The sequence below is a fragment of the Syzygium oleosum genome, unplaced genomic scaffold (genome assembly GCF_021117445.2).
Source record: "Syzygium oleosum isolate NSW1041296 unplaced genomic scaffold, Sole_v2.1 Sole_v2.07, whole genome shotgun sequence".
In the NCBI taxonomy this organism is placed as follows: domain Eukaryota; kingdom Viridiplantae; phylum Streptophyta; class Magnoliopsida; order Myrtales; family Myrtaceae; genus Syzygium; species Syzygium oleosum.
The window spans coordinates 11,589,299-11,601,735 of NW_026607491.1; the positions used below are offsets into that span (position 1 = coordinate 11,589,299).

General features: G+C 40.9%; 1 protein-coding gene across 1 annotated transcript; it reads left to right on the plus strand.

Annotated features, from left to right (window-relative positions):
• The first annotated feature begins 3,367 nt into the window (after nucleotides 1-3,367).
• On the plus strand, nucleotides 3,368-7,892 carry LOC115666014 (protein trichome birefringence-like 33). Its single transcript, XM_056313454.1, has 6 exons — nucleotides 3,368-3,548; nucleotides 4,046-4,265; nucleotides 4,878-5,049; nucleotides 5,416-5,615; nucleotides 5,722-5,880; nucleotides 7,429-7,892. The coding sequence occupies exons 1-6, from the start codon at nucleotides 3,368-3,370 to the stop codon at nucleotides 7,766-7,768; spliced, it is 1,272 nt and encodes a 423-aa protein (XP_056169429.1). The 3' UTR covers nucleotides 7,769-7,892.
• The last annotated feature ends 4,545 nt before the right edge of the window (nucleotides 7,893-12,437 follow it).

A 12,437-nucleotide genomic window follows, 5' to 3' on the forward strand; every position in this document is an offset into this window, starting at 1 on the left:
AAATTCAGGGATTACATTGCACATCAGATTAAAGTTTAGGGACCATATTGATCAAATTAAAAGTTCAGGGACCACATTCCTTATTGGACCAAAGTTCAGGGATTGTTTGTGTCATTTTTCCTTTCCCTGCATAGTGATTTTCTAATATGTTTTTTTTTTCCTTCTTTGTAATATGGTTAGTAAATTCTAAATCTCGTCGGCAATATAGTATAGCTGGCAACATGGGGAAAATTGTCCAAAAAGTTTTAAACCTATTGTATTTTTAGTAATTTAGTTCTAAACCTTTCAAATTTGCCAATTGAGTCCTAAACCTTTTCACTTCTTGCTAATTGAGTCCATTGGGCCAATTTTGGCCGTTCGGAGCTGACATGGACGTTGGTTGTCCGGCCAACGCTGACGTGGTAATTTTTAATATTTTTTTTTGAAAAATTTAAGATATTTTTATTTTTTTCCTTTTATTTTTTTTTTCTGGCCTTCTTCCCTTTGGCTGGTCCGGCGATCAGCTAGAGGCCAGCAAGGTCGAACCGGCCAGAGGTGAGGGCCAGCGAGGTCGACCTCGCCGGTCTCTGGCGAAGCTCGCCCCCGCCGGCCACTGGCGAGGGCGAGCCTCGTTGGCCCTTGGTGGGGCGAGGTCAAACCTCGCCCGACCTCGCCTTGGCTGGGTGAGGCTCGTGAGCCAGGCAAGGGCAACCTAGGCGACGGCGAGGTTGGTCTCGCCTTGGCTGGGCGAGGCCGACCTCACCGTCGCCTGGGTCATGACCGCTAGGTCGACCTCGTTGGCCCTCGCCTCTGGCTGGTCGCCGGACTGGCCAGAGGGAAGAAGGCCAGAAAAAAAAAATAAAAGGAGAAAAATATTAAAAAATGCGAAAAAAAATATTGAAAATTGCCACGTCAGTGGTGGCCGGATGGCCCGCGTTCACGTCAGCTCCGAGCAGCCAAAATTGGCTGGATAGATTCAATTGGCAAGAAGTGAAAATGTTTAGGACTCAATTGGCAAACTTGAAAGGTTTATGACTGAATTGGCAAAAGTGAAATAGGTTTAGGACTTTTTGAATAATTTTCGCTAGCAACATGTTGGTCAAATACCTTGATGTTAATTTACTGACAATTTAGCAATTTACACATGTTAGATGCACTAGCAAGTTATCAATTTTTTTTAACAAAATTTATGACTCAAGCAAAAACTTAAGAGGTAATACAGACCACTTTTAGAATAGCAAGTTATCTAACATTTGAGGAACTTAGCAATGCCAAATTTGATGTGAAGTTGTACGATTCCACCATTGAAGTTAGTAAAGTACAAGTGAAACTAGTAATCGACCAATGTATGCTCGATTTTAGGGCAACGAAATACGATATGATATATGAGATTGATCAAAGTTTATCATCCTCTTTAGGAAGTTGTCACTCGAGATGAAATCTTACCAGTGAAAAGTAGTAATTACCAATGAATGCCCACTTATAGTTTTGTAAGTTACCAATAGAATATGAGGAATTTATCAACTTCAAGTCGAATAGTAAGTTACCAACTTCTTTTGAATTTTACCACTTAGTAGATGGACGAACTAGTAAAATTTTAAAACACTTGGTAATCTACTATTGGAGATATGGGGCGGTAACATTATTATTTTGCTGGTAAATTATTGCTTGACAGGCCCACTTGTAAAATCTTAAAGCATTTGGTAGTTTTCTACTTGGTACTAGAATTGAGGATAGTAAAATTATCATTTCATTGCTAAATTAATAATTAATTGGCTGACCCGCTTGCAAGACCCATTTGTAAAATAAAAAAAAAATGGTAATCCGTTAGTAGATGCTAGATTGAAGATGTTAAGATTGTTATTTCATTAATAAGTTACAAACTGATTGACGAGGCCAGATTGTAAAATTTTGAAGTGCTTGGCATTTCACTACAGGATGTGAGGTGATAAATCATTGTTTCATTGATAAGTTACTAACCGCTTGACGGATCGATATTGTAAAACTTTGTAATACTTGGTAATCTACTATGAAGATGGTAAAATTGCTATTTACTTGATAAATTTTTAATTAATTGATGGAGCTCATTCATAAAATTTTAAAACACATGGTAATCTTCTATTGGACGTGAGTGTCATAAAATCATTATATTGGTAAGTAACTAACTAATCGACGGGTCCAATTGTCATATCTAAATGCACTTGGTAACGTACTACAAGATACTAAATTTGAGGATGATCAAATCATTATTTTTTTAGTAAGCTACTAATGGTTGATTGGATAAAAAAATGCCAGTCAATTTTAATTACTGTGAAAATTGAAGATTTACTAACTTTACTTAAAATTTACCTTCACAAATCTACATCCGGTTTTTAGCAAACAGAACAGGAGACTCATGTGAGACTTTATATTTACCTCCTAATTGTTGAGAAAATTGTTTAAAAAGTCTTAAATCTATTATAAGCTGGTAATTCAGTCATAAAGCTTTCAATTGTGTCAATTTAGTTCTAAACCTTTTGACTATTTGCCAATATAGTTCTTCCACCCAATTTTGGCTGGAAATCACTGATGTGGACGCTGGTTGTCCTATGTGGTATGACTGACGCTGACGTGGATAGTTTTTGCAATTTTTTTTAAATTTTTTTTCTTGTTTTCCTTTCTTTTTTTTTTCTATTTCCCTCCACTGGTCTCTGGGCCTTTGCGATGGTCGACAGAGGTTGTCGGCCTCGAATGAGGGCCGCCCTCGTTGGATCTAGTGAAGGCTTGCCTAGGCAAGGGCATCGCAGCCCTCGTCTGCGATCGGTGAGGGTAGCCGGCGACACTCGCTAGCCATAATGAAAAAAATAAAATAAAATAAAAAATTCAGAAATATGTTCAAAAAATTTCAAAATTGTCAGTGTTAGTGCCAACCGTGCCACGTAAGATAACCGGCGTCCACGTTAGCAATTTATTTTGGTCGGAAAGACCACATTGACAAATTATCAATTTGTTTAGGACTAACTCGGCCAAAAAAAATTGGTCAAATCAAAAGATTTGAGATTAAATTGATATCCGTAAAATAGGCTTATGACTTTTCTAGTCGTTTCCCCCTAATTGCCTCATAATTCATAAACTTAATGAGTAAAATTCCCTTGGGTCGCCAACTCTCACATCAATTCAATATATTACTCTCTTTGAGTTGGCGCAGAAAATGAAACCAACCACCTTTTCCATAATATAAAATTCCTTACTTTATTAATTTTATTTCCTCCACCTCATTCGCCAGTATATACTATTGCTACGTTTATCCAAACACACACGTCACATGTTATTACAACTCATCTCTCCGTCAGTCGTAAAGAGAGAGAGAGACTGAGACAGAAGGAGAGAGACAGAAGAGAACACAAGAATGAAGCCACTGATCACAGCATCATCTTCATCTTCACCTTCTTCTGTTCTGAGAAAAGCTCCTCTTTCCCCATATCTCTTCATCTCACTAGCCTTCCTTCTGTTCGTCGCGGTTCTCTACGGCGAGAACTTGTGCATGTTTGGCCAACAACTCCAACTGACCCGACCCCTATCAAGAACTGGTGAGTTTTCATACGCTTTTGTTGTACCTAAGAACCTCTCCATCGTCTTTGTCAATTTGTCATGCGTTTATCTTATCGTAGCCAGTGAACAAAGAAAGATAGTAGTCTTTTTAAGAACAAAAACACTTGTTCAGGGTCATCTCAGCGATGGCCGTGTGTTTTTGTCGCTCAAAGTACAAGGTTTCGGTCGTTAAACCATCCCGACTAAGCATGAGATGGTTAAAATCATCAGTACTTGGTGGTGTAACATGTATGTAGAGTCGACTTTCGAGTTTTTTTCAATGAGTCAGCTAATGCAGCATATTTTCATTCATCTTAATTTATCTTGTGTTCTTGTCGCTGATGTATTGCTCTCATATTGCTCTTGTTTATGGGATTTACTCCTACTTCACGTTAATACACGTCCACCAGATAGTTTAAACTCTTGCGAGAAGCTTTCCAACGAACCTACTGATGACATTTTTCTTCTCATGCTTTCGGCGGGATTAATTAAACAGAGAAGAAGCATGATGAGGCGTTGCCGTTCGCAATCGGTGAGGCGGCAGAAGGTTGCGACATATTCAGAGGGAGGTGGGTGAGGGATGAGTCAACTCGGCCGCATTACGAGGAATCGCAGTGTCCGTACATTCAGCCCCAGTTGACTTGCCAAGCTCATGGAAGGCCCGATAGGGGGTATCAGTTCTGGAGATGGCAACCTCACGGTTGCTCTCTTCCTAGGTAAACTCATTAATCGCCCTTGTTTAGGTCTTTCTTTGTGCCACGCTAATTCATTATACATTGCATAAGGCTCTAGGAGTTTCTTGTTTGTCTCTTTTGGAGATATATACATATTCATCTATTTAATTGTTAATTCATAAAGTACTATCTATGATTGAGGCGTGACGAGTGTGCATTAGAGCTGGTTATTATACCGTGAGCATTTCAATTACTGAGTTTTCATGCAAATTTAATAATTGGTCTGCATTATTTGCCCATTGAATATTATTTATTCGTTGAATTGTTGTTCTGACCTCAGAAAGGTGGACTATGCATGCCAAGCTGGCCACATTGCACGTCTAGGCATGATTTTGTTATATATTCTTCTTGAAAACTTTGAAATTGGCTGCCACCATCTGTTCACGACGATCATTTCCGTGCATGTACATTTGACCTTCTTACATGTGCAAGCTTCACCATTGGACGTAAGGAGTCTAATGTCTAACCAAAGATCATTCTAATAAGATTAGAGCTTCATGCGAATTATCCATGTTCATTATTACTTTTTCAACAGAATCTTAACATGACCTCATGGCTATAGATCTTATGATAGAATGAAATTTCATGGCGCAGCTTTAACGCCACACTAATGCTCGAGACACTGAGAGGGAAGAGGATGATGTTTGTTGGAGATTCATTAAACAGGGGACAATTCGTGTCAATGGTCTGTCTTCTCCAAACAGTCATTCCTGAAGGTGCCAAATCAATGGAAACTTTTGGGTCACTCACTGTTTTCACTGCCAAGGTGAGAAGGGAAACCCTCCTTCGCCTGCCGCACAGTTTGATTAATGATAGAAATTAGAGCGGTTTAGTGCTAAGAAGTTACTTAAGATGGAGTCAATAGACTATAGTGAGGAAGTGTTTTAACTTGAGGGTTGTTGATTGCGATAGAGTGTACGCAACAAGTCGATTGAATTCCCTGAAATGATTTTCGCATGTTTCACTCTCAAGTATGTGATGGTAATTTTCATCCTAAACATAGATAATCACTTCGGCAATAAGACCTACTGATCCATTCAGGTCTGTAGTTTGATAAAAAGAAGAAATTCAAGTGATATTTATGCATGAAGCATTTGTTCAATCACCTTTTCATTTTCGCTTATATGTATAGGACTACAATGCAACCATTGAATTCTATTGGGCGCCATTTCTTCTGGAGTCGAATTCAGACAATGCAATAGTGCACCGAGTACCGGATAGGATGGTGCGAAAAGGTTCGATCAACAAGCATGGGCAACACTGGAAAGGAGTTGATATAATAGTGTTCAATACCTACCTATGGTGGATGACTGGCATGAAGATGAAAGTCTTGTAATTTCTCCCTCTCTTTTGCATCAAGATCTTTCCATTGTTTCTACTGATTTTGACATATGTTTAAGTGATCTGATTGTTGTTGTTTTTTTCCCTCTTTTTGTAGGAGAGGTTCATTTGATGATGAGGTGAAAGATTTTGTGGAGCTGTCGACTGAGGATGTTTATAGATTGGCGATGAAAAGCATGTTGAGATGGGCTCAAATGAATATGGACCCCAAGAAAACGAGGGTCTTCTTTGTTACCATGTCTCCTTTACACACAAAGTGAGTTCTAATTCTCTCTACAATCTCCATTAATTATTGGAAAATACCAAAAGCATACCTCACCTTTTACCAACGATCGCTTACATACCTCTATTTTTTAAAGGGAAAAAGCCACCAAAAATCCCAAACTTTTCCATTTGTGACACATTTACCCCGAACTTTTTTTTGTGACATCAAAAACCCCAAATTTTGTTATTTGTGACACATTTACCTCAATATACATTGTCCATGGGCATTTTCGTCTTTTTAGCTTTTTCTTTTTCTTTTTACTTTTTTTTTTCTTTCCGGCGAGGCTCGTCCTTGCCGGGCGAGCGAGGGCGAGGCTCGCCGGCGTCGGGCGAGCCTCGCCCTCGCCCGGGCGAGCCTCGTCGGCGTCGGGCGAAGCTCGCCCTCCTCGCCCAGGCAAGGGCGAGGCTCGCCCGACGCCGGCGAGCCTCGCCCTCGCTCGCCCGGGCGAGGGCGAGGCTCGCCCTCCGGCGCCCGGGCGAGGGCGAGGGCGAGGCTCGCCCGACTCCGGCGAGGGCAGCCCTCGCCGGAAAGAAAAAAAAAAGTAAAAAGAAAAAGAAAAAGCTAAAAAGACGAAAATGCCCATGGACAATGTATATTGGGGTAAATGTGTCACAAATAACAAAGTTTGGGGTTTTTGGTGTCACAAAAAAAAGTTCGGGGTAAATGTGTCACAAGTGAAAAAGTTTGGGGTTTTTGGTGATTTTTTCCCTTTTTTAAAATACCAAATGCACGCTTAAATTCACCTTTGGAGACAACTTTGCACCTTCACAGCTATTGTCCTTGTGTCACTATTTACGAAAACACATTTTCTTTCAATAAATACCTATCCTCAAATTGTATATTCTCACCCACCCCAAACCGCTCAAAACCAACTAAAAACCAAACCACCCAAATTCTAAGCAAGATGCTTAGAATGAGTTTGCAAGGAGAGGCAATTTGGTCTTTTCAATAAGGGGTTTTTCTTAGAGGTATGGAAATGATATTGCAACAACAGATATGCAAGTAATTATTGGGCTAAAAGTGAGGTGGGTTTTTGTACTTTCCCTTAATTTTTTCAATTTTTTGATAGGAGTCTAAAAACTTGTCATTGTTATTGAGTCCTAAATTTTTTGTGTCTATTTAAGTTATAAAACTTGCCATGATCGTCCCTTTTAGTCATTCCGTTAATTTTGTTAGGTTTTCGAGAACAGAAAATCTAAGTAGCATTTTTTTTTTAATAAAAGCCACGTAGGATTGAAAAAAGTCACGTGGCATTTTCTAGCCAAGAATTCAAGTGCATCAAAGTTGTAACTTTTAAGACTTACGCAAACAAGATTAAAGTTTTACGATTAAAATTTATTATTGTGATAAATTTTAGGACTTGCTCTATAATTTCTCCGTCCGCATTTTCGCGACTTGCATTTTCTATCCACACATGCCCATTGGATCTACGAAGCCGAGGAAATAATCAAAATCATCATTCTTCTTACGTCGTTGTATAAACATTGGATAAGACCAAATCTCCGCAATGATTTCTCAAAACAATATGTAAAATTGCAGGAGTGTCGAATGGAGCGGCGCACCGGGCGGCAACTGCTATAACGAGACGACGATGATCGAGGATCCGAACTACTGGGGTCCGGATTGCTCGAAAAGCATAATGCGGGTGATCGGAGAAGTGTTCAGCAAGGCTGACGTCCCCATCACGCTCCTCAACATCACTCAGCTCTCGAGCTACCGCAAAGACGCGCACACCTCCATCCACAAGAAGCAATGGAATCCACTCACTCCAGAGCAACTGGCCAACCCAGTGAGCTATGCCGATTGCGTGCATTGGTGCTTGCCTGGCCTTCAAGATACTTGGAACGAGCTCCTCTTCACGAAGCTCTTCTATCCTTGATGGTGCCGAGTAGTAGGAAACGTGGAGTGAAATGGGTTTTTATGTATAGTTAGACTTTTGGGGAGACTTATATGGAAGGGGTAGCTGTTGAATTTGCTTTGAAGTTTGTAAAGTTCGATTTTTTGGGGGGTTCCCATGTAAGTCTCGGAGAAAATTCGAACTATTTTTGGTATGATGGGAGGGAGAAAAAGTAAAATTTAGGGTCCGTTCGTTTTGCGGAAAATATAACGTTTCTGAAAAACATTTTCCGGAAAGCTATTTTTCAGGAAAATGATACGATTTTTTAGTGTTCGGCTGACATCTAAAAAAACCTCGGAAAATATTTTCCGCCGTTTGGTATGAAAAATCAAATCTTCCATACACTACTTTTAATTTTTTTTTAAAATCGATTTTTAATTATTTTTAATTAACTTTTTTCTGTCTTTTTTTCATTTCATTTTTTTTAATCTTCTTCTCTAGCCAGTCGCCGGCCACAGGCGAGCTCGAGCGTTGCCAGAGGGCGGTGAGGCTTGAGTTAGTCAGATCAGTGACGTTCGAGTGTCGCCTGAGGGCGGCCGCCAGATTAGCGATGCTCGAGCGTCGCTAGAGGTTGGCGAGCGAACTCGCTGCCGCCTCGAGCTCGCCAGACTCGCCAGACCTTGAGCTCGCGAGGTGACGGCGAGCTCACTTGCCTTTAGCGATGCTTGAGCGGTGCCGATCTGGCAGGCCCAAGCCTTGCCTCCCTTAGGCAATGCTCGAGCCTAACCGGCGATGCTAGAGTGGCGCCTGTGGCCGATCGCCGACCTTTGCTGTGGCCAGCGACTGGCTGGAGAAGAAGGTAAAAAAAAAAAGGGAAAAGAAAAGATACAAAGAAAAGAAAAAAAAAGAAAAAGAAAAAATAATTTAAAATTATAATTTAAAAAAAAAGAAAATTAAAATAATTAAAAAGAAGGAGGGGGAAAAAAAGGAAAACATTTTCCACACTTTTGAAGGTGTTTTGTCCATTGAGGAAAAATGTCTTCCATGGTTAGTTCATTTTCCATGAAACGAACGCCTAAAAATCGAAAAACGTTTTCCCGAAAGTTATTTTCCGTGAAATGAACGGAACCTTAGATCTAGATTGCCCATTTCGTTAACTCATATTAGCACATGCATTCGGATATTTTTTTTTGTCAAAAAAAACTTCCATCCATTACCAAAAGGGAAAATTTCAATTTAGTATCCAAAGTGGGGTCATTTTCTCAAAAAGGGGTTCAAAGTGGACAAAGTATCAAATAATGGCCTAAAGTGCCCAATCAGTCTTAAATAGGGGCCCGAAGTGCCCAATTAGTGTTAAGTAAGGGCCTGGGTTCGCCGGCCGGTCAAATGCTCACTGGCCGGCGAGCACGTCACTGTTCTGGCGATCGGAAAATGGGCAATTTCGTCTTTTTTTTTTTTTTTTTCACTTTTCCTTTTCCTTTTCTTCTTCTTTTTTTTTTTTCTCTTTTCCCTCCGCCGGCCCCGTGGCCGGCAAAGGTGGCTGGCCTTAGGTGGAGGCCGCCCTCGCCTAGGCTGGGCGGGCGAGGGCCGCCCTCGCCTAGGCTGGGCGGGCGAGGGCCGCCCTCGCCTGGGCTGGGCGGGCGAGGGAGGCCCCCGCCGGCATCGGGCGACCCTCGCCCGACCCTTGCTGGCGAGGGCGGCCTCCACCTGAGGCTGTGTGAAAAGAGAAAAAAAAAAAAGAAGAAGAAGAAAAGGAAAAGGAAAAGAGAAAAAAAGAGAGAGTAAAAGACGAAATTGCCCCTGTTCCAATCGCCGGAACAGTGACGTGCTAGCCGGCCGGTGAGCATTTGACTGGCCGGCGAACCCAAGCCTTTATTTGAGACTAATTGGGCACTTCGGGCCCCTATTTGAGACTGATTGGGCACTTCAGACCCTTATTTGACACTTTGTCTACTTTTGACCCCTTTTTGAGAAAATGACCCCACTTTGGGTACTAAATTGAAATTTTCCCTTACCAAAATGATACATTATGGGATTTATAGGAAATATCAAAAGTCACAATAACAAGGCAAGCCCATAAAGCTCCAAAACAAACTAAGAACCAAAAATCAAGGTACACCATAAGAGCATAGTTGGTAGAGATAATCAAATGCTTGTGATTCATGAATAGATCTGTAACTGTATCCAAGCGAAAGCATCAGCGGCCGATCGCCGAATCACATAGTATCATCAGTGATGAGCACACATCGAGATCACCATATGTATTTATGGCTTTGTCTTTCGACGGTGTGCGCCTAGGTTCGGCGTCCTCAATACCATCACCGCATGGAGACAACATAAACATATTGAACAAACTCAGATCTAACACCTGTTAGAGCAAGGCATTTAGCAAGTACGAGACGCCAAACTTTTAACAAAAAATACATTGAATGAGCACAAATTTGATTCCAAAGTTGCTGTGAACACCATTAAAACTGAAAGTGAAGTACTTATGCATTAAAAATGCTAAATCTAGAAATAGATTGGAGAGAAAAGCTCACAAATCTCAGATCGGAAGAGCAAAGCTCCCAGATCTAAAATTAGATTGGGAGAGTAAGGAAATAAACAAGAGGAAATAAAAATAAAAGCATTAAGGGAGGGGAGGGAGAGATCTAGGTCAAATCCATTCCCTTCATAAGTTGAAGAGATGAAAAAAGGTCGTAACTCAGGGAGGGGGAGAGAGAGAGTTAATGTAACATTCTTCATGCATTCTGATATTAGAAGCTTGAGGTTTTGCTTGTTTAAGGTTGGACCTCATTTTCTTGGGAACTTCTTCCTGGACATGGGTCCATTAGGCCGGGTAGATCACAATCGTTGATTTTGTGAGTCTCACGTGAGTCCCACAAGATCAATTAGATCTTGGGAATCCAAGTCCATGCAAGTAATTTCCCATTTTCTTTCGATTCAAACTTTTTCTATTTCAAAAGAAAAATGCATCACGAAAACGATATATACTATATATTCCTGTAAAGGAGCATTGCGCCCCTTTCATCGCCCCAGATCTAGAGGCTCTGGTCCCGGCAACTATGTCCTTAGACTTTGCACCAGATACATTGCGACAGAAAAAGAACCTTCTTTTGTCCAACACTCAAATAAGCTAGGGTAAATAAAAATAAAAATAAGCTAGGGTTATTTGGCCAACAAAAGGCTAGAATAATTTTTAAATCCAAGCACGTTCGTCCAATGGATACTCGTTGGGCTTAAATATTCAGTCTTTCACCTTTGTGCAAAGGGGCAAATTTACCATCACCAAAAATGAACTATTTAAAAAATATATTTTTTAAAGTGATTGCTTGTAACACATGTATGAATTGAGCACATGCATAATTGAACAGCATCGCTCATCAAATTGATGAGTAGGGATCACTTGTTACACATGCTTGTTCATCCGAACGTAGGATGATAGATAAGGATATTTACATTTCTCTTATAGTTTAATAGATCTGATGGTTGCCTGTTGCTAGATCTGTTAAACGGGTGGGTCGGGTCGAGTTTGGGTCGGGTCATAAATGGTCCGACCCAAATTGACCCATTAACCCGTTTATGACCCATTTATTCATAGTGTAAATATCTCGACCCATACCCGACTCGACCCATACCCCACCCATACCCGATCCGACCCATATTGCTAAAATACTTTTATATTTAACCTAATCTAGGAATACTTGTTTCTTATGATTTTTTTTTAAATTATACTGCTAAAACATTTTATGCAATACAAAGTTAGTAAAAAATTTTTATAATTTTTTTTAAAATTGAGGTTCTATTTGTTTTACGAAAAATGCGACATTTCTAGAAAATATATTTCATAAAGTCATTATCTAAGAAAATAAAAAAAATTAATATTTTTTATTTTTTAAATCGAATTTTTAATTATTTTTATTTTTTTCTTTTTCCTTTATTTTTGGCCGATCACCGGTCGCCGGCCAGGCGAGGACGAGCTCGCCGGAGGCCGGCGAAGCTCGTTCTCGCCGATCTGGCGAGGCCGAGGCTCCAGCCTCGCCGGGATCGGGCGAGCCTCGAGGTCGCCGGAATCAGGCGAGCTCGAGGCTCACCATATCGGCGAGGCTTGAGCCTCGGCCAAGGCCGGCGAAGCTCGAGCTCGCCAGCCTCGGGCGAGCTCGAGTCTCGCCGGCCTCAGCCGAGGCTCCACCTCGCCAGATCCGGCGAGGTAGAGCTCGCCCGAGGCCAGCGAGCTCGAGTCTCGCTAGATCGGCGAGGCTGGAGCCTCGCCGGGATAGGGCGAGCCTCGAGGTCGCCGGAATCGGGCGAGCTCGAGGCTCGCCAGATCGGCGAGGTTGTCCCGTCCCGGTGGCCGGTGGTCGGCCAAATAAAAAAAAAAGAAAAAGAAAGAAGAGAAAAGAAAAAAGAAAAAATAAAAGAAAAAGAGAAAAAATAAAAATAATTAAATTTCGATTTTTTTAAATATTTTTGTAAAGAGAGAGAGTGTGGATGGGTCTAGTAGATGGGTTGGACATGGGTTCCAAACTCAACCCATTTAGACCCATTTATCTTTAAGCTTTAAAATTTAAAACCCATTTAAGGTTGACTCTTTAAAATTAAAGTGACCCATATATGACCCATTTATTTTTAAATGGGTCATATATGGGTTTAAGACCCATTTTGACACCTCTACCTGTTGGTAATATTTACCTCTTTTCTTTTTTCTTGG

What these genes read in the sequence shown, in the direction of transcription:
- LOC115666014 (XM_056313454.1), top strand. Translation starts at nt 3,368, where the DNA reads ATGAAGCCACTGATCACAGCATCATCTTCATCTTCACCTTCTTCTGTT. An exon ending in CACGGTTGCTCTCTTCCTAG is followed by an intron (nt 4,266 to 4,877) that starts GTAAACTCATTA and finishes TTCATGGCGCAG; the next exon opens with CTTTAACGCCACACTAATGC. An exon ending in GGCATGAAGATGAAAGTCTT is followed by an intron (nt 5,616 to 5,721) that starts GTAATTTCTCCC and finishes CTCTTTTTGTAG; the next exon opens with GAGAGGTTCATTTGATGATG.